General features: G+C 39.0%; 1 protein-coding gene and 1 long non-coding RNA gene across 3 annotated transcripts in view; one reads left to right on the top strand and one right to left on the bottom strand.

The window, feature by feature from the left end:
• Positions 1-22,132, top strand: part of LOC146308326 (uncharacterized) — a 61,394-nt gene that overhangs the window by 14,366 nt on the left and 24,896 nt on the right. Inside the window, exon 3 of one of the 2 annotated variants that reach the window (XR_014772597.1) lies at positions 7,615-7,719. This is a non-coding gene — a long non-coding RNA (uncharacterized LOC146308326). Of the gene's footprint in view, positions 1-7,614; positions 8,190-22,132 lie in introns of those variants that run through there. The other variant, XR_014772596.1, reaches the window with a different exon arrangement.
• The window catches only part of gnaz (guanine nucleotide binding protein (G protein), alpha z polypeptide), a 39,135-nt gene continuing 20,290 nt past the window's right edge, over positions 3,288-22,132 (bottom strand). Inside the window, exons 2-3 of the mRNA XM_084745385.1 lie at positions 18,312-19,652; positions 3,288-5,370 (exon numbers count right to left, since the gene is read on the bottom strand). Of these exons, the coding sequence (XP_084601511.1) occupies positions 5,026-5,370; positions 18,312-19,034 (1,068 nt within the window). The 5' untranslated portion in view covers positions 19,035-19,652 and the 3' untranslated portion in view covers positions 3,288-5,025. The remainder of the gene's footprint in view (positions 5,371-18,311; positions 19,653-22,132) is intronic.

Raw genomic sequence — 22,132 nt, forward strand, 5'->3', positions numbered from 1 at the left:
CACAAAAGAAAAGGTAGCAGCTACTAGCTTGTTAACATTTGCACTATTAGTGACCAGGTTAAGGTTCAGCTAACTTGAAATCTTTAGCCAATGGCAGGTTTATACCCACAGTCTACATGTGGGCAGTCAGACTGAGGGCAGGTTCACACCTAAAGGTCTGGTTCTGGAGTCGAACCAATGAGAGGATGAGACGTTACACTTTTCCAACAGGTCCAGTTTGTGTTCACAAAGGCAAAACTCAAACACACAAGTCATGTGGTGGAAATGTCGTTTGATTATTGGTCAAAGGTAAAAAGACAACAAATGGCCCAATCGCTACCTGTATGTCATACATCCTGGAGCACTGCCAGGTTCTGTTCTTGTTGGTGTCGATTTGGAGCCCAGAATCAGCAGACTACAGAGGACTGCACATATGAACGCCTTGTAAGACAGCGGGTGTTTCATAATGTGGGCATTTCCCACTTTGTCGTGAGTCCAGATTTGCCCCATGTCAGTCAACATTTTGGTAACAATTGTGACACTATTTCACCAGTCAGTAAAACAGGAAGAGAAATTGTTTTGTTTTGTTTTTTTTAACCAGTGAAATGACTCATACAATTTTATGTAAACCTGTGACTGGTTCGAATGGTGTTCACACCAGAAATGAACCAGTCCATAGTTCACTTGACCTCATTTGGTGTACCAGAGAGTGGTCGTTTGGTCCGGACCAGAGTACAGCGTTCACACCAACCCAAACGAAATGCACCGAGGGGTTAAATGCTCTAGGGCTCAGTGCAACCAGACTAAACAAGGGTGGTGTGTATCTGCCTGAAGAGAACTACGACATGTGACCAGTGCTAAACATCATGTTACTCATAATGTTTTACTGTAGGTATTACAGAGGGAGTTTGGATAATTTCTACACTAGAAAAAAATGGAATTATTGCTCATTGTCATATTTTTTGGAGCAAAGTGGTAGTAGACTTATTTCTTTACCTCCATTTACTGTGGTCCATTTGTTAATTTTCCTGTGCTTAAGTGTCAGGGGCACTTTTTGCACTTAGCCATGTATGCCACAGTTTAATTCATAGGAATTGCAGTACTGAACATTTAAATGCTATGCATACCATATGCGTTTGATCCAGATGATGTCCTCAGTATTTCTTTTTATGACTTTGTACAGCTGGTTTTCAGTGTAAGGCTCCTTTTTATGTGATATGTTTTTTATAAGCTTTTATAATACGGCTTTTACAGTAACTCCTAAGACTCAGAGGTATTTCAGTTTTGGGTTTTTATTATTATTTCACTAATAATGTGATTTATTTCCAATTTAGGTTTTATTTGGTTCTCCTGTTTTATAGCTGTTAAATTTTAATTTTGCCAAGCTTAAATTAGGAATTTGAGTCCTTTATACTTTTGTGTTTACTTGTTTTGCTGTTTGCATTCATTCCAGCAACATCACTCACAGTAACCAGACCTTCAGTAAGTGATCCCAAGGAAAATGTTTGTCAGGCAGACATTTTTTTTTTAGTGTGTTACTTCAACATCTGCTGCTTGGCATCACCTTGTGACAAAGCAGTCCTGAGAAGTACTCCAGCCCCACGAGTTTGTGTTTCAAATTAACTTAAATTTACTTCTAAACAAATAACGAACATTTCTATACCTCCTTTGATTTTTTTTTTTTCAGCAGCTATTCTCCCAGTCTGTAACTCAGTCATTTTTATGGTTGGCACCAACTCCTACCACATGACAGTCACAAGGCATGATTTCAGCAGGACTCTCCCTTCTCAGCAGTGGATTTTATTTATGTTCATCTCTCAAACAAATTCCCACTGTTCCTTCAATCAATCCAAAAAATAATGCACTCAAAATGACCCGAAGACATTTTTCACACACAGTGATGCAAATTGGGCTAAAATAAGGAAAAGATAAGATGAGTAAAAATAATTTTAAAAACCATCAGCCGCACAGTACTGTAATGTTTTATGTATGGTCCCCAGTCTGACGTACTGAAAGCCTCATCAATATTTAAATCATGTTTAAACATGAAAAATATTCATATCGCATGAGTGTAACAGAAAGGTAACAGGATGGGCTGCTTGGTAGAAATCATCCTGTTTCATTACAGCAGTTGTATTATTTCTTATCTGAATGTCTTTCAGGAGACACCTATCATGTTAAAAAAGATAGTTTATATTATTTGATGTAGGGTTTTATGAGGTACTTATTAATAGTAAGTGTATTATCTACAGTAGACGGCAGCTAACACACCCTTAGTTTAAAGAAGCATAGAGGAGCATCAGCAAAGACGCTAAACAATATACTCCTGTGGGTCAGCAGCAAAAGGTATTCAAGTCACTTTAAAAAGGTCCACCTAAAAAATCAATATCACTTTACGTGTACACTGTATTTAGAATATTTTCACCACTTTGTTTTGCTGTCAGACAGCCTTTTCAAATGGGAAACAGCTGGTATATAAGCCAAATATCGCTTTCTCCAAACCTACTAAACTCAAATTCAGCAAAATCAGTCATTTTATCTGGCTTTTATAATGATGGTGTCTTGTTGGAAAAAGCTGCCTGACAGCAAAGTAAAATAGTTAAATATAGTATACACTTTTCTACAGTGACTTAAGCAAATATTGCTGCTGACTGTCCACAGCAGTACGTTGCTTAGCTGGTAGTCTTCTCTGCTTCTCCAAACTTGGAGTGTGCCGACCGCTATCTACTGTGGCTAACAGACAAACTATTGATAAGTTCTTCCCACGTAAAGTGTTCTGTACTCTTTTTGAGGGGTTGCACATAACAATTTGTCATTTTTTATTCAGTGGCAGAGATTTCACAAAACCTCAACCGCTGCATAAATACTGCATTGTATAAAATCTAATTTGTGTGACAAGTGTGATATTTAACTCATTAAAGACTAAAAACTTTGACTGGGAGACTCTGACAGACCCGTCAGCAGACACGTTGGGTCGGCTGGGGTTTATACACTAATTAGAGGGGAATCTGTATGCTTTCACCCCATCACACATAGGCCAAGTTCATTCAGGAGTAATTTAATTGCATACTTTATGTCCCAATTATTCCCGCTCCAGTGGCTACATTGTATGGCGAGGACAAACACTTTTTATGCCATGATTTTGGACACCGAGGACGGAAACAAGGACTTCGGACAGCACATTCTATTCCACGTTGCAAATCATTTGATGCAGCATGATCACGAAAGAATAAGAAAACTCCCATCCCAAATACATTTAAAGCACTTTTGACACAACCACCACCCAAAAACACATTTACTACACCATGAAAAATTTGCATAAGTTGTTTTATTCATAGTTATTGTCCTTTTTATATTTCTTTTATAATTGTTTTGTCTTTTGTTGAGGTGGACATCCCGTAAAGTCAAGCCTGAAGCCCTTAGCTGAGTTGTTTGCACATCAACCCTCTGAACTGAAAAGAAAGGTTAAGAGGAGGAGCGGAGTGGGGTTTCTCTCCTTCTCTTTCTCTCGCGCTCTCTTTTTTTTTGATCTCACTAACAGTATCCCAGCTCAACCTTTATTTTCACTTGTTTGAACAAAGAGTGTACCTTACAGTATATTTACACATCATACTGACTGGCTGTTTAACAATTTCCACTTAGATAATGCAAGGAAGATTGAACTCTCAAGGTTTGCTTCATGTTTTTCTACAGTCTTGTTCTCCTTTGATCCACTTTCTCCTCTCATGCTAACTTTGTCGTGAGACTTTCCTCATCATCATTGTGATCATCATCGTCATCTTTTTCATCATCATCATAACATCATCATCACTGTTATTTTATTGATATAACTCTTTTCAATAGATTCCTCTCTGACAACTGTACAATCGTACACAGTGTTTGACTTTTATATATATTTTTGGGAATATATTATTTTAAACCTAAGAAAAGAGGAACATAATCCCAAAGAAAATATATTAGTATCCCAAAGTAACAAAATCATGCATGTTTTAATGTATTCGTCCATAAAAACAAAACAAAAACAAAAATTAACGTAATGGATGGGATCTGGTTTTATTTACAAATTGATCTTGGCACTGTTTTTGTTGTCTCTTGCTGGAAACTGGAATGATCATAAAGAATACTTTTGACTCTATACGGAGCATAACACTCTCCTGGTTTTTATAAGTCAGTGACCTGCTATAAAACGCAGGTTTGAGAGACATATTCTTTTTTTTTTTAAAGCACAAAAAAGATAAAAGAAAAAGGGGAAAAGAACAACATTAGAGAGTCGACCAAGGGGCAAAACAGAAACAGTGTGTAGAAAACGTATTTCACTTCAGCTTTACACTGTGGCAGTTTCCTCTTTTAGGCAGAAACCCTGTGACATCATGTCTACTGACATTTTTTTTTTTGTTTTCCTCAGAAATACAGGCTCTCCCCACATCTCAACATCAGGTGCACTCACTGGTTACCATTGTTAGGGTGAAAAAATCCAAAAGAGAACATGGATTCTGTCAAAATTCTTCTCATAAGCAGCATTAATTGACTCTGGCAAATAAAATATAGTAGACAAACGTAACTGAAAACCACCAGTACAGACCTACTACCTCAGGTTTGGCAGGCAGGTAGGGGTAGCTGTCTAAAATTTCCAGTGTTGCCTTGTCAAACAAGTGCTTGACTGTTGATCCGAGGATCTTGTGTGTGTGTGTGTGTGAGCAAACATAAGGATCTGTGTGGGTGTGTGTATGTGTGTGCATGTGTGTGTGTGTGTTTGGGTGTCTCTGCATACTCATATTCAGTGCAAACACATTGGGTAAAAATCCCATCTTGACCATGGCCCATCAGCTCTGTTGTTTCAACTGAAACTTCTACAGTATCGTCCATCTCTGACCATCTGACTACCTCATTTCATTTTGCAGTTCTCTGTTGCACCTCTTCAAAGAGATAAACCGTCAGGCAGACCGACATGCCTCTTGTTTATCCAGCCTGATGGCGGGCCAACCGCTGCCAAAGCAGCCCACTTCACCCACCCACCCCACCCCACCCACCACCCAGCCTCAGGTCCTAGCACAGCCCAATGTACTTGAGATTGTTCTGGATGATCACGTCCGTGACAGCGTCGAACACAAACTGGATGTTGCTGGTGTCAGTGGCACAGGTGAAGTGCGAATAGATCTCCTTGGTCTCCTTGTTGCGGTTGAGGTCCTCAAACTGCCGTTGCACATAGACGGCTGCCTCCTCATAGGTGTTCTGACCTTTGTAGTCAGGGAAGCACACTGTCAGAGGAATGCGTTTGATCTTCTCAGCCAACAGGTCCTTCTTGTTGAGGAAGAGGATGAGCGACGTGTTGGTGAACCAGTTGTTGTTGCAGATGGAGTCGAACAGGCGCAAGCTCTCGGCCATGCGACTCTGTGTGGACGTGGAAAGAGAATAAAACAGAAGATCAGACCATGTGGAAATGATTTCAGAGCTAAGATAAAACATGGTATTTAATTGGTGTTACTAGCAACATCCCAAATAGCCCAATATGTTACATAATCAGACCTTATTCACATAAGTGGGATCATGTGATCTGGCAAATCCCAAGCGAGAAAATTAGACCACGTAAGGTCACGGTAGACAGTAGTAATGTTAAGTCACAGATATCCACTCGACTAGTCAAAGGTGTGGCTCCTCTGTTATGTCAACAGAGATTTGAGACTCAGACAGCTGAAGACCTGAATTTGAACTCTCACATTCCCCTCTGAAACAGCTGGTTACTTCTTTTACCACTGCTCCGGTTCTCCCAGACCAAAACTATGAAATGATCAGTCAGTGATCAACATCTCACTCATGTGAAGAATAGTTGTAATATTGCAATAATATGAACACATGAATGGATCACCTGAAGGCAAGGTGAGGGAGGCTGTTTACACTGAAGACAAACTGCTTTAACCTTTTGCATCGAAGTTGCAGCACCTGAGACTTTCCCAGTGCACCATAACTGCTCTGGTTCTTGTGTCTCATTATTTAGAAATACAATTATTTTGAGATGCTAAATCCTTATTTTGAAATACTAACTCATTATTTTTGAGATACTAAATCATTATTTTGAGATAAGTAAGTCATTGTTTTTAGGGCAAAAATCCCATGTCATGCATCCCTAATTTATTTCACAACTGTGATGGAAATCACAGATGTTCGCCATCTCCTGCGGATAAATTAGCCAGCCGTAGTATTTGGCTAAAACGAAATTATTAACACTGTGACTGTGTTATTGACATTAAACCAGACCATTAACACTGCACCATTATTAAAATTTAAAAATAAAAATCAAAAGCACTGCTACAAGCGATTGTGGAGAATAATAGTTGATTGTTGAGTGTCATTCCTGGGTCGACCCCAGTCACCAGCCCAAAACAACAATATTTAATGACCTGGGAATGAGACTCAACAATCAACTATTTTTCTCCAGAATCATTTGTTATAGCTTTAATTTTATGTAACATTTAGTTTGTTTTGTCCTCCTATTCCACCACATACAGGACATGACCCTTCAAAAATGAATTATTTTAAATTAAATTTCCAGATTTAATTTGCAAAATGGTAAAACATGTTGGTTTTGGTACAGAGGAAAAACGTGCATCCCTGCATGCACATGTGTATGTGCATTTATGCACCCATGTGCTTTCATTGTACAGTTTGCGCTCATGTGACGTTGAATGTATAAGGGAAAAGAATGGAAGAAGAAAGTTGATCTGTTCATGGCTGGCATGTGGCGAATGGCCAGTAGCTTGTGACTGGGAGGTTGTCAGATGGAAGACTGTTGTTTAAAAGGTTACAGAAACAACATGATGCTCTGAGCAAATCACAAGATCTGCTCAGCATGAAAAAAGATATTGAGGCAAATAGCAAAGGATTAGACAATCGTAGTGCAGATTCATTGAAAACCCTGATTAATGAGTGGCGTAAGGGCACTATTTTTGGATAATGATGAAAAAGCTACTAAGGCATGTAACCCTTATATGTAGAAACAATTTATTTTACAGTAGCTTATGTACAGCAAGTTAGAAAAAAAATATTACCATGTTGGATTATTTATGTACATTCAATTATTATTTAAAAAAAATAAATTAGTAATTGTAATTAAATGTTATAATATGTGGGTTCCCTATAATGGAAGGGGATCTGTTCTAGGGGGTCTGTCAAATTTGACAGACAGTAGCTCTTAATAAAAACATGCCTGAAGGAAAACTGTTGAAGGGACAGATGTTTCCAAAAACACACTGAAAAAGTCTGTTCAACCACAAGGTCCGCAAAATATCCACTAGATACTGAAAAAAAAAAAAAAAAATCTTTGACAAGACTTGTCCTGCTAATAAACAATCTAACTGTTAAGACAACTGAAATGACACAGAGGAAAGAAGAAGGAAGTAAAATTAGGTTTTGTTCTACACAAATTGCAAGAGTTAGGGGGTTAAAACTGCTCTTTCTTCATCCATAACGTCTTCCTCCCTTCTCACATCCTCTCACATGTTGTGACCCGATCAGATTGAAACATAAGCTCCTCTCTCTGTATAAGTATGTTTCCCCGAGGACAAAGACCGGCCCCTAAACATTGTACACTACACAAAGTCATGTCAGGCTGTTTGACCTCACTTCTCCTTTTTCCAGGGTATCAAAACAAGAGCCCAGCTGCTAAGAGAGTATGGCAGGAGACAGCCAGCTGAGCCCAGGGAGTCTCCCGTCTCCTCACCTGGACACCACAGTGCTCGTACAGTAAGGGTTTCTTAATGGGGGGGCAGGAGGAGGAGCCGGGGGAGCAACATCCAGGAGCATTAAAGCATGCAGACCCCCTTCCTTTGCATCAAACACCCACTGATTCACAGATACACACACATCTATATGCTTTCCACCTCACCGCCTCCTGTCAGCATCGTCCAGAGGCGCAGGCCTTAATTAAGCTTAAGTATTAATGAGGAAGTTCATCCCTGTGTCGTTGCTTTGTTTCCCATAAATACAAATCACTTAAGTGTGCAGCCACCCCTTCCTAATTCATTAAGGTTCATTTTAAATGTCACTGCCTTACAAGAGAGTGCTGGTTTGCACTCATCCACCGAGATGATTTTCTCTGTCACTGTGTTTTTTATGCTGCACCTGAAAGTTACATTATTCAGGATACTCCCTCTCTTCTGCTCCTCTCTGCTTAATTACGAATGTCTATATTGCTGTGGACAGCAGGACTGCTGGGTTTAGGTTTAAAAACAAACACACAAAGACATCACAATTGCACATAATATTATTCTTTTTAATTCTTCTCTAGTATGGATCAAATACATTAATCATACATGTAACCGGGGCTGCAACTAACGATTATTTTCATAATCAATTAATCTGTTGATTATTTGACAAAGAAAATCAGCAAATATTTACACTGAAGAGGCTGGAACCAGCAAATATATGACATTTTTGATTGAAAAATAACTGAAATTGGCAATCAGTTTTCTTTCCACCGACTGATTGATTAATTGACTATTTGTTACAACCGTACATGTAAATGGTTACCCTGTGTGCTTGCATGTCAACAATGTTCACATGACTTCACCGGTTTCATTCTGTCTGTGCATTTTGAAACACTGAGCAGCAAAGGAGCAGCAAAGCTTTCTGTGCAGTTTTCATTTGATATATGTAAGTATTTTTCCATCAACACTGATGCATATGATTCACACTTAAGTCATTTGTAATTTTATACTGAAGCTGACAGCAAAGTAGATTATTTTCATATTTTAACCTACATTACATAGCTGCGGGCTTCTCTTTACCAAAGCAATTTGTGTTTCATAGCTATAAAAAACTATAATGTTACCATATGCTTGTTTTTTTGTAGTAGTCTTCATTTTAAGAAGCCTGCTGTTACAGGTCAGATTTGTGGGGATTTATCACCAGAATATGGCAGAAAATGAATATAAATATTATTAATATTAATATATTATATTGATAATAATATTATTAAATATGTTTTAATCAGTTTTCATGCTGCAATAGACGAGAACAGACAAACAAAACACTGGCTCTAGATAGGGCCTTTGGCAAGTTTCTTAGCCACCATGCTGTAGGTTCTTCTACATGACAGGAGAGGGTGAGAGGAGGTGTTTGGAATCTGCAGGCTTACTGCCACATTGGTCTTTTGAATATATTGTTTAATTCAGCTTTCAGCATTCTCATTTTTTTTTTTAATGTCATGGCTGCCCCAATAGCCTAGGTTGTAAAATTAAAAGTATTCATTAAGACCATCAACCTCACATTTATGTGTGAATTTGTCAAAAAGATAGGATTGAAGTGTAAATAAATGCTTCAGGTCGCAGGTACACACGAGAGACACAGCTGAACCAGCATGGAGCCGGTGCAGACTGCTGTATGAAGTACAATGAGAGCGTATCTGTAGCAAGAGACATGTGAGAGAAAAACGAGTCTGATACGCTTGTGGTCTAGACACAGGGTTAGTTGTGGGTAACACTAAACCTTCAAGCTGGAGGTCATTGTATAGCATTTCAATAACATTCAAGATAAATTGAATTAGGGCTGAGCAATATATTGATATATATCAATATCATGATATGAGACTGGATATCATCCTAGATTTTTAATATTGTTATATTGTGATATGGTATAAGTGTTGTCTTTTCCTGGTTTTAAAGGCTGCAGTACAGTTGAGTGATAGAATTTTCTGAACTAGCCAGACCGTTCTAGCTGTTCTATTGTTTGCCTTTACCCTCATTGTATCTATATTACTGAGTACTATTTGTTTATTTATCAAAAACCTCACTGTGTTAATTCTATCCATATCACCCAGCCCTACCACAGTAAAAGGGACACTTTGAAACGTGTTGTATGTATGATGCATGAATGGCCTGCTAAAGAAAATACTGGCAGAAATAAGCATGACATGACTTTTTCACTTGGTGTGTCCTTGAACAGTCTCATTCTGTTTCCTGGAAAGCTCTTTTTCAAAACACCATTATGTCATATGAAGCAATTCAATTACATGATAGTAATGCCTTTGATAAGCCATTAGGCGGTTAAGATGCTGTAGCTGAGCGAGAGAGAATATTACTGAATACATTTTCGTCCTGACACCTGCATCTGTGATTCTGTTGGTGTGATTTAAAGCCACTGATCAGGCAAACTGGCGTTTCACGTTCAGATCAATTCAAACATCATATTTGCTGTGGTTTGAAAGGGAAAAGTGCACATGACAAACTTTGACGTCAAAACATGAAACAGCAGTGATTAATGTCCCATATTCTTTCATGTGACAGGTAATTAATTCCTGTGTGAGAGGTTAATAAAAAATAATAATTGAAACAATATCTATAGAGCTGACACTGCAGTCAGTTTCTGCCTTGATGTTTGGCTAACACAAGCTTAAACAAGCGCCCAACCTCACAGCTCGGCTTTTCATTTTCACCTCACATACACACCGAATTCACTGCAGTTGCTCAGCCTCAGCCCTTGCATATAAACCTGTGCTACACATTCATAATAACGCACCCACAAACACACGCACAGGCACACAATGCACGCACGCACATATACACCTTGTATCTATTCTCTCCAGCGCTGCTGTTTGTTCCCCCTCCCCTTCCTCTCACCCTCCTCTCCCCCTTCTCATCCTCCCTTCCCTAGTCACAGCTCACTGTCAACAGCGCAGGATTAGGAGCATTTGACTGGCCTGTTGCTAAGCAACGGTAACCATGGCAACCGATTCATTATGAAGACAGGGATGGGACAGGGAAAATGCATCAGGGAATGGGTTGATGGGTAAATGTTGTACTGTAATTATTCTGGTGTATTTTCTGTCTTGTGCGAGCTGGTGCATTGAAACTGAGCCTTGTGGATCTGCTCTGATGAAGTTTTTGTTTTCTGCTTGAGTGACATTGTAATTAACTCTGAAAGTTGAGATCACTAAGAATGATCACTGGACACAACAAGGCATCATTATAAAAATGACACATTTTCATCTAACGAGGACCTCTAAAGCAACTAAAACTGTTTTGTATACATGTACAGACTGTTTTCCAGAGCTATTAATCAGCGATCATCATACATACACATGCAGATAAAAACTAATCACAGCTGTATGATGGACTGAATTTTTCAATGATTCTTCAGTGGCTGTGCGATTCTACTTCAATAATTACTCCTGCTGTGTTGTTATCCATTGGATAATTCATGGAGGCGCCTATTTAAACAAGCTCATCAACACAGTAAACAAAACAAAGATTTACAGCGTTTGAAATAAATAGATGAGACAGAGTTGCACTAAAATTGATTCATTTCTGGTCCAGAAAGTTGAGTTAGTGACTTTTTTTGTCGTGCTAAATGATTGATGACATCTTACAAAGTTAGACTTGACATCAATAAATTAACTGTTTTTTAGAGCTGCAACAATTAGTCCATTAATTATTATTATTAATTAATAATTTCAGTAATTTTTCAAGCAAAATTGTCAAACATTTCTTAGTTCCAGGTTCTTAAAGGCAAAGTTTGTCTCTTTTCATGTGAAAGTCCAGTCAGTGTCGATGGTAAATGTAGGCAGTTGAAGCAGTAAATTCCTCAGTGCTGCAATATTGACCAAGAAGACTGAGTTCTCCTGCTTAAGGAGCCATGCAGCAGTGAATACATGTACCAGCATGCCTTGCAAGTGAGCTTCAGATGCCCACGCCTATGTTACTGTGTTATCACCACACTAGCCTATAGCTATTAATTTGTTGGCCAGAACATAGCGTTGGGTGACAAAAATACTCATCTAGGAAGCCTGCTGGATATCCAGAGGCAGAGACTATAAAATACAAGCTGTAGTGGCCTGTAGTTCTTCTTACATCCAGTGACATCAGTGTGACATCACTAGACATAAGGAAGAACTACAGATTTTGCAGCTGAAGAACTCAGTTTTCTTGGTCAATATAGCTCACACTGAGGAATTTATTGCTTAAATTGACTACATTTACCATCAACACTGACTGGACGATCACATAAAAAAAGCAGATTTTTCCCTTTAAATGTAAAACATTTGCAGCTTTTCTTTTCATTCATTTATTGTAAATAATTATTCTTTTGAGTTTGGATTGTTGGTTGGACAAAAGAAGCAATTTTAAGATGTCATTTTGGGCTCTGGGAAATTGTGACGGTCTTTTTTCACAGCTGTTTGACATTTTATAAATGATTAATCATGAAAATAATTATCGCAATCATTTGTTGCAGCCCTAAAATATATTGCATATATATTAAACAGAACATTGTACTTAGTGAGTTAGTTGTGTTAGTGCTAAGGTAAAGAAGGTCATGGATATCTTTGCTGGCAGGTTCATGTTGTGCTTACATGGGGACGGAAAGGTCTCTTGATCACACGTCAGCGTTTTCATTGAGTCAAAGAGTAAATATGACTGATGCTGGAGGGAAATTACATCAACTGCTCAGACAGTTAAAAAAAATAAAAATGATAGGTCCCCCATAACAATGCAGGAATTTAAATGAAGGCTCTAATACACTGATAATTATCAGTATCATAATTATCAATCACAAAGGTCATACCCCCACAGTGTCTTCTAATATTGTCCCAGCTGTTAAATCTGTAGTTAACACTTTTACCAAATCTTATTTTCAGTTTAAGAAAAGTGTCAAGAGTCAAGTTCAGGTTCGGTTATTTTGTCAAAGGCTAGTCCAGATTATCTTAGAAAGGGTTACGCCAAGGATGTGGTCATGTTTTTGTTCTTTATCTAAAAATCTGTTTAGTCTGCATAGTCACCTCCTTTTTGTGTGAGCCGACTAAACAGATGGAAAACATTTTCTCAGAAATATGAGCACATTTCCCCTGAGATTGTTCTGCCTATTATTCACCTGTTTATCTTTGTTCTAGTCAACTGTTGTATCTGTTTGCCAGTAAACTGAAATATGTTGCATGCGTAAGCATAACATACATTTTTTTTTAAACATCAGTATAAATCGCTATTTGCACACATATCCAGGTCAACGTAATGACTCAGTCCTTGACGATCACATTGCACTGCCTGTCATACCTTGGAGTATCTAACCTTAATCATAACTGATACTTAACTAACTTAACAGAAGCCAAATTGGGTTACATTGCCGCTTTATTCCCCATCATCAAGTAGATCATGTAAGATTCGTTACTAGAGCCCGATGCAGACACAAACACTCTCCTCTTCCTCACATTGCAGATGTATTGAGCATGTAGAGGCTAGACTGTGTGTTAGGTAACAGCTGTTCAGCAGCGTTGTGTCAGCTGACAGAGGTTATGGAGGCAGGCGGTTCCAAGATATAGGAATTCACTGTGGAGTCCTCTGTAGATGTGTAAGGAACCACAGCAACATTAACTCCACACACTGAAGTTTACATTTAGATTAAGTGTACAGTCACGGTGAACGTGAAATTTAAATTTGCTCCTGCATTATGTTGTCTGCCTCATGGTCTTGTAGATTTATGAGGGTGTGGACGGATGTCCTGTATGGCCACCATTATCTGGTTTATGTGCTGATACAGCACAAATCTGTATAGGGCTTTGGTATGAATGTTCAGCCTACATTATATTAGAAATGTCTGCAACATCTCAGCCATTACATACGTTAAAGGTGCAGTAAGGAATTCTGCAGAAAGCTAGTTGATTGTTGTATCTGATTCCCAGGTCGTCAAATACTAAAGCTTTGGATTAGTGGCTCACCCATGGTGCTCACCAACTCAAAGTGTCTGTATTTGATGACCTGGGAAAGAAATACAACAATCAGGTAGCTTTTCTGCAGAATTACTCACTGCTCTTTAAGTCTTTCCATGTCATAGAATTAATACTTTGTCACGGTCAAGCTCAGATTCAGAAATTTGTTCAGCATTATTCTGGTGTGATTGCATCTGACTAAACACATGCCCCATTAGGGCTGCAACTAATGATTATTTTCATTTTAGATTAATCTGACAGTTATTTTCATGATTAATCGATTGATTGTCGAGTCTATCAAATGTCAAAAATTGTGAAAAATACTCCACAGTTTCCGAGAGCGTCATTTGTCCAGACTCTTCATTTACCATCATAAATGACAAATAAATGAATTTTAGAAGCTATAACCAGCAACCAACCAGTTTTTTGCTTGAAAAATGGCTGAAATGATTCAGTGATTATCAAAAAAATGTATTTTCTTTTGACTGACTAATTGATTGATCAACTAATGTCATGCCATCCATAATGTGATATTTACTTTAAATATGTGTGACTTGATCATTTCTGTATGTCATACTTAAACAAGCCCTGCCTCCTGATACACGTCTCCATATTTCTGCATGTATCCTCTTTTCATCCATTAAATATAAAAATACAATTACATTTGTAAAATGAACATAAATGGGGCACAAAGAAAATGTTGCACCTGCTATAATACCACCTATTATATATGATTAATGACATTGGAAATTATATAAGCTATAGCCTACTATTTATAATCCTTGCTGCCATGTGCACGACAAAATGTTTCCTACATTCTTGATTTTATGATAATTTGATAACAGATATGTTGTTTTAATGCCTTGAAAATCATCAGTATAGTATTTGGTTTATGTGCAATTGCTGTCAATATGGTGGTGAATCAGCACTCAGTTATTGTTGCATAATGTTTCACACACTTGGCAATTTAGGCTAGTTTCTGTAAACCAAAAGATCTGAGCTCAGTGCTAATGATACAAAAGCTAATAACATCCAGTCATATTAAGAATGTCAGCCTCCACATATCTAACAAATGTGGATGTTTTTCTAACAATGTGCAGCAGAGATAAACCATGGAAAAGTTAACTTAATGGTAGCTTGAGGACTAATTATCCAGTGGCTGTCTTCAAACAACACACACAGGGCTATAACCTTGGCTGTATTCTGTATGCTTGCTGTCCCTTGTGTAGAGCCTAAGATGATTAACACGATTGCATTGCAACGGCTTGCTTTAAAGTTGCAGCCTGCTATATGAAAAATAAAAAAAAGCTATAAAAGGCACTCCCACCACCATGGTATTCTATCAGTTGCATGATCTCATCAGTAATAAGTACAACTGTACTGTTTGTGTCTCAGTTGTTAGCACTGAGCAGAGTTAGGTGATAGACTGGCAACCTGCTCAGGATGTATCCCACCTCTCACTGAGTGAACGCTGGGATAAGGTCCTAACCCCCATAACTGCATGTGAATAGCTTCAGAGTCACAATGAAAGATAACACTTTGCATGTATGCTCATCCATGGGAGGATTTCGTCATTTTGGGGCCTAAGGAAAATACGGACAATTGTTCCACCCCTTTTTCAATTCTTAGTAAATAGTAAGTCATAAAAATAAACTTCTATTTGGTGAAGTGCAGAGGATGAATTCAGGAGTCTCGCAGCCTGAGAAGAGTTCTGTTCTGTTCTGTAGTCCGGTGGTACAGCAGTGGATATTATCCTCTCTTGTCTTTTAGTAGAATGTGCATGATGTTCCATATGGACTAATTCAGTTTCTGTGCTAATGCAGTTCATTGAAAGACAAAGACGGGGTCTGTTTCTGATAAAGTCAAACTCTGTTTCTGATAGGGTTTCATTTAAAGATAACAGCCATTAATGTCAGTACTTCTAAATCACAAACCAAATCCTAGCCTCGTGTAAATTCTTAAAACTGTAAAGGCAGGTAATAATTCCACCACAAACCAACCAACCAACCAAATAATAAATGAAGATGAAAATATCAGTATTTGCAAAAATCTTATTCATCCCAGTAGGCTCTGCAGCAGGATGGACGATCTAATTTCAGGATGTCTTTTGCTCTGCAACTGTAGATCCATCGCTTTCGTCTTTCTCTCCTGTCTTAGAATAATAAAAGTTGTTTTTTCTTGCACCTGTGAACTCCCATTGCTACACAGCACCTTCACAATCTGCTAATTCTCACAGGTACAGCCTCACACTTTATTCTGTGAACTCAATTAACACCATACTGCATTTTCTCCTCAGACATTATTTTTAACCTATAAAACTAATTGATTTCATGTTCCAACCTGGCACACTGTACACCCTGTTTTATCCGGGTAACCCATGAATTATCAGGCCAGTTCAGTTACAGCAGGGATGACAAAGTTTCCTCTGTGCTCATGTTATTTCATGCGGAGACTCTATAAAGGCATCAAGGTGAACAAGGATACTGGAGGCTCTTTAGGAAAAAATGTGATCATACCAGTGAAGAAATAGAAAATGGCTTGACCCCTCATAGTTTGTCTAGACTAAAACAGTAGAATAGTATCTATTGTTGACCTTCCATTATCAAAAAAGACTCTTAAACAAGCATTAACTACCAACTATTCCCAAACACTCAGATAAGAAGATGGATATGCTATGGATAGAAAATTGTTCAAATTCCACACAACCATGAAAAGGAGATAACAAACACTGGCCGCTTTCTTCATTCAGACAGATTTAAAATAGCTTTACGACCACATTAGGGCAGGGTGAACGCATTTTACCCATTTCTTTGAAATCAGTCTACTTATGCCCTCAGCCAAAGAAATTTGGATATGGACCATAAAATTTAGTTAAGGCTTTCCAAACTGTTTACTAAACTAAACTGAACAAATTATAGAGGAATTGTTGTATGAAGTAATTTTGTTTTGGATGATAACATGCATAGAGTGATCCTGGAAAGAAAACAGTTACTTACAGTCTACACCATGTTGAGTATCTACCAAAACATGTAAATGGAGCATAGTTTTTCCATCTTTCTGTGGCAAACTTCCAAATCAGGTACTGAGCCTTCTCCCTCAACAGTAAAGGTTATTCATGCCACCTTTGACATACGGGTAGTTGGATAGACATTTTGTTTTTTGCATAGAATGACCATCGTACATAGTTGCACCATATACTTGTAGACCTGATCTACTCAAGGTCCACTAAATATTTCACTTATGGCCTCTTATGGCCACCATGTTTCAATCCCCGTACTGCAAGCCTTCACCAACACAATATTACAGTTCCACAAACATTCTGATTTCTTTTATGAAAACAGTGAAGAGTACTAAACACCAGCTAGCTACCGATATGTCAGGGATACTTAAGTATGGGTTTATTAAGCCTACTCAGACTGCTAAGATGATCCTTACATCAGAACCAAAAGGTAAATGACAAAAAAAAAAAAACTCATCAAAAACTCAACATCTAGCTCATTTTTCATCAGAAAAATTGTCTTCAGGCACCACCACATCACAATTCATTGGATACATGGACAACATACTTTAAGTGTCATAGTTAAGGAAGGTTGTGTTGTAAGTTGTATTAACGTGCCTTACATTTAGTGCTTAAAAATGTCTGCTTCTGTCCCTGTACTTAGTAAAATGAACTTTAACAGTCTGTGCATGTGCTCAGGTCTGTCTGTTTTCCTACTCGAAATGATAAGCTGTTGAGCAGTTTGGTGGTTTACGGACCTTTCAGTGAGTTTAAGACACCAAAGTAAACATAAGTCATTTAAAATGATACAGACATGATGTACTTGATCTACTGAAATGAAACGCTGGGAAAACTGAAACAGAAACTCAAACTCTTTCCTTTGTTTGATAATACTACTTTCTTAATTGGAAGAAGCCAAATCGTCAAATTACACGTATTTTGGAATTACCCCTGATTAATTTTGAATGGCCAACATCTACAACAAAAAAGTGTTGTTGTGAATAATGTGTGACGACATACACAAAATACAAGTGTAATCTCTGTCTGTATTAACCACAGCATGGCTGTTGTATCAAAGACGGGGATGTACAGAGAGGAAATGACACAGCAAAACACGCTTATGCTGCCTTTGCTTCTCGGAACAGTTGTATATAAATATTACATGTTTTGTAGTATTGACACGTCACAGCATTTTGTCTTTTCTTACTGTATGAAAAACAACTGATATCACAAATAATGTAAAATTGATATTTCATAATTTACTTGTGTAACCAACAGTTAATGATTTAATGTCACTACATGGACTACAATCTAGATACCAAGCTTACAGGTATCTAAAATAATGGTACTAAATCAGATAATTAGTATTATCTTTCTCACGTAAGTAATATATTCTTGCTTAATTAATCCTGTGGTGAGAAATAAAAGTTGCATTACTTCTCATGAATGGTGTAAAAACTTAACATGAGAGAGAATTTGTATAAAATGTGTTAATTGGGTTGATGTCTGCCTGGTTCCTTTTCACGCTGCTGCGTTAGGCTGAGTGGCTGCTGTGTGCAATGTATTTGTGCATTCATGTGTGCATATGCATACATTCACTGTGAGTGAAAATGTGGGCCCTTTAAAGGAGATTTTTCTTACCGTCTGGTTGTCCTCATAGAGTTTGAGGTCGTAGCCACTTAGCTCGACACAGAAAATGATTGCAGTTACGCCCTCAAAGCAGTGGATCCACTTCTTTCTCTCTGAACGCTGTCCACCCACGTCTACCATCTTGAAGGTGAGCTCCTTGAAGGTGAACTTGTTCTCCACAATGCCAGTAGTCATGTCACGGGATCGCAGGATGTCCTCCACAGTTGGGATGTACTCAGCTGCAGAGATGCGGTCCAGGTCATTCAGGTAGTAGGCAGTGTTGTCCTCTAAGTGGTACTCATTGGATCGTTGAAAGCACTCCTGGACCCCTGAGTCAGCCCACAGACGCTTCATGACCCCCAGCAGCTCTGGAGTGATCTCACCTTTACTCTCAGCCGGCCCTGTGAGGGCAAAGAGCTGCACGGCGTCATAGGCGCGGTCAGGATTGTGAAAGTCGATCTTGAGGGTGGTGAGGGCGCGGATGATGCGGGTGAGTGAGTCGATGGCGTTGTACAGGATGAGGGGCTTGTACTCCTTGCAGGCTTCCAGGTTGAAGCCCCCGCTGTGGATGATCTTCATCTGCTTGACGATGGTGCTCTTGCCCGAGTTGCTGGTGCCCAGCAACAGTAGCTTAATCTCACGCCGCTGCCGCTGACTCTCTGACCGCAAATGGCGGTCAATTCGCCGCGAGCGCCGCGCTGCTTCCTTCTCCTCCGAGCTCTGACGGCATCCCATGGTCCTCCACCACGTGGTAAACACAAAGGAACTCGTGCTGCTGCTTGTTGGGAAAGCAAATTAGAACGAAGTTGTGACTGAAAAGAAGTCAGTGGAGCAGTTGGACGGGCTTTTAACTAAAGTTAGGAACGTTTTGGGGAAGAGGCAGGCAGAACTTCACAACAGACCAATTTAACAATAGACAGGAGAGCCACCACACAGAGAGTGACTCAGGAGTATCTCATTCTTTTTGTTCAGGGGCAGTCTGTGAGTCCTGTGTGGGCAGAACCCAGACTTGTGGGATGCCCACACAGCGCCTGGCACTGAGGTTGGACTGCCTGCTGAAGCCAAGGGAGCTGGGGTTCATAGCAGGGGCTCCCCCTGAGGAAAAGCTCTGCAGGGAGGCTGGGGAACGTTCAGCGTGTGTCAGTAGAGAAAGTGTTTGGACTTGATACAAGCAAATAGCAAAACTCCTTCACTCTCCTCCCACATGGCTCTTGTGGTGAGTTGCCCTTGTTTGGCTTCTGCAACCATCCACCTCAGTTCGATATTTGGCCTCTTCTGTTGGATCTTCCTGATGAAATCTTTTCTGGTTCTTCTGTGGTGTGATATCTCCTGGACAACTGAAGGCCTCCAAGTCTGCCAACACACAAGAGAAAGAAGAGACATTAACAGCATGTTTAAATCAAATGCGAGCAGCGTCATCCAAACATTAACATTTATGTCAAAGTAATGGTTCAACATTTTGGAAAGTATGCTTTTTCGGTTTCTCTTGGAGTGTTAGATGAGAAGATTGATACCACTCTTAAGTAACTTAGGTATTATTGGTGGGCAATGTAAAGCTGTTATGCGTTACGATTTTAGAAATGTTGTTTTTAATTCTAAAGCCAAAGCTCACAATTTATGTGCTCACATTGTATGGTCCAATCCTCAAGTCACATCCTGGGTGCTCACACTGCACATGTAAACTATGAAGTGAATTGGCCTGTCGACACTTGCAGACCACACTGACTATTGAACATTTTCAATAAAGATTCGTTTGAAAGTTCCGAGCAATTGCTTGGTCCTCGGGCCACCTTTACACTGCACAGCAAACAAGGCCCGACACAGTTGAAATTCGGTCCAACTTTAAAAATGAGCCCAGCTTAAGGGAGCAAAATATGTCTACTACTGAATATATTTTCACCAAACAATTTTCCAAACATGAGGCATTTTTTTCGTGCTATTTTCTGTTAATTATTTGATTACATGCCTGTTAAAACACAACACAATTTAATGGCAAAGAAATCTTCATCATGTGAATGATTAGTGCATGCATGCTCATAACAGCACACAAAATAAAAATATTACAGCACTAAGAAGGGGGTTTATGTGCCCAAAATGTCATCTACCATGTGATGGATCAAATTTTTTGGTGTCAGTCCCTCTTATGCTACAAGCATTACTCAATTAGGACTTCATATGGGCAGTATTGATACACTGGAGATTGATCAGTCCACCCCTATCAGGTTTGGAGCTGGAGTCAGGTGTTGTACAGGTTAGACAAACAAGATATAGTGTGTCACTTAGTGAGCTTTATGGGTGCTAGTAAGCATTTTTTTTTTTAACTTTGGAGTTTTGCTGTTTGTCCCTGCTTTCTGTCTTTATGCTAAGCTAGGTGAATTGCTTTCTGCCTCTAGCTACACACTTAAGGAGCCCATGTGTAGGATTTAGTGGCTTCTAACGGTGAGCTTGCAAATTGCTCGTTTCACTTTCCCCTTCTAAGTTTGTCCATGAACCACGGTGGTACAACATGGAAGAGGACCACTCTGTACTAGATATGAACAATTCAGTCTAAGTTAACAAAAACACATTGATTCTAATGTTCAGGGGATTATACACAAATGAACATACTCATTCACATTACAGTTCTGTCATATTCTGCCAATAAAATTCCTGTAAATCTTACACACTGGATCTTTAACACACTGACATGACATTAATCTTATTTCAGTTTTGCAAAGAAACAAATACCGTATGTGTATTTACCAAAAATAACAGAATCGAATATAATACTTCCACATTTAACCGTCAAATGGAAACGTACAGATTGAAATGAAAATCACATGCCTACTAACCTGCACACTTCCCATTCAACCATTGCCATGCTACCCTTATTCTGTGTACACTGCCTCTTCAGATTTCTGCTCCTAGCAGTCACACGCCCCAGCTCTCTCCGTCTGCAGTCCTGTGTTACCATAGACTCCGAGCCAAAGTAGATCTCAGCCGACCACGCCTACCCATTTAACACCGTCACGCACACACACACAGACTCATTATATACACAATCAAGGTCAAACATACTCATGGAAGCAGGCGGAGAAAAACAAACTCGAGTATATGAAAAGAAACTGATGCAGGATTAACACGATAAATGTCTTTCCTTGTAACCAATATCTTCTGCTATTCACACAACGACACAGCGCCTCTGACTGTCCTCTTTTTGGTCTGCTGTAACCTCAGAGCTGCTCAGCAAAACGCCATCAGGTGAAATGCTTATTTACTATCGTAGTGGAAAATAACAGGCTCGAGCCAGCAGGTGCCTCTCATGCTTTCATACCACTGCAAAGCCCCTTCTCCTTGCCCAGACATCTGTGTTTTTATCCTTAAGATTCTCCACCGTGATCAGAAAAAATGAATAAAAATATTTCTGGGAACATTTGGTTTCACTCTGCTCCTGTCTTGATATATTAGCTGTTCAGGAGGCAGGGCTTTTACTTTAACAAGTATTAAATTGTAATAAGTTTGGGGACATTAAATCAAATAAAATAGCTTTTTTATAGTATTTGATAAATTCAAACCAAAAACTCATTTGAAGCAGTGGAAGCCTGCGGGATTCTGTGATAAATAGATGCACATTGAAACAGGCTGCATGCTATTGGCTGAGTAACAAATGTGAAATCATACTGTGGCCTAGTTTTGTTGGCGAAACTATACTCTGCAGACCTGTCACATAGAGAGGAGAGTGAGCATTTCTCAGAGCTCGGTGAGTGAGGTCCACTCTTCAAATGACTGAGAGGACAAACAGAGCAGAACAAAGCCATAACAAAGCATCACAACACAAACAGAGTGGAGAGCAT

This window comes from Lutjanus erythropterus, chromosome 20, assembly GCF_056507025.1.
Source record: "Lutjanus erythropterus isolate fLutEry1 chromosome 20, fLutEry1.hap2, whole genome shotgun sequence".
NCBI lineage: Eukaryota > Metazoa > Chordata > Actinopteri > Lutjaniformes > Lutjanidae > Lutjanus > Lutjanus erythropterus.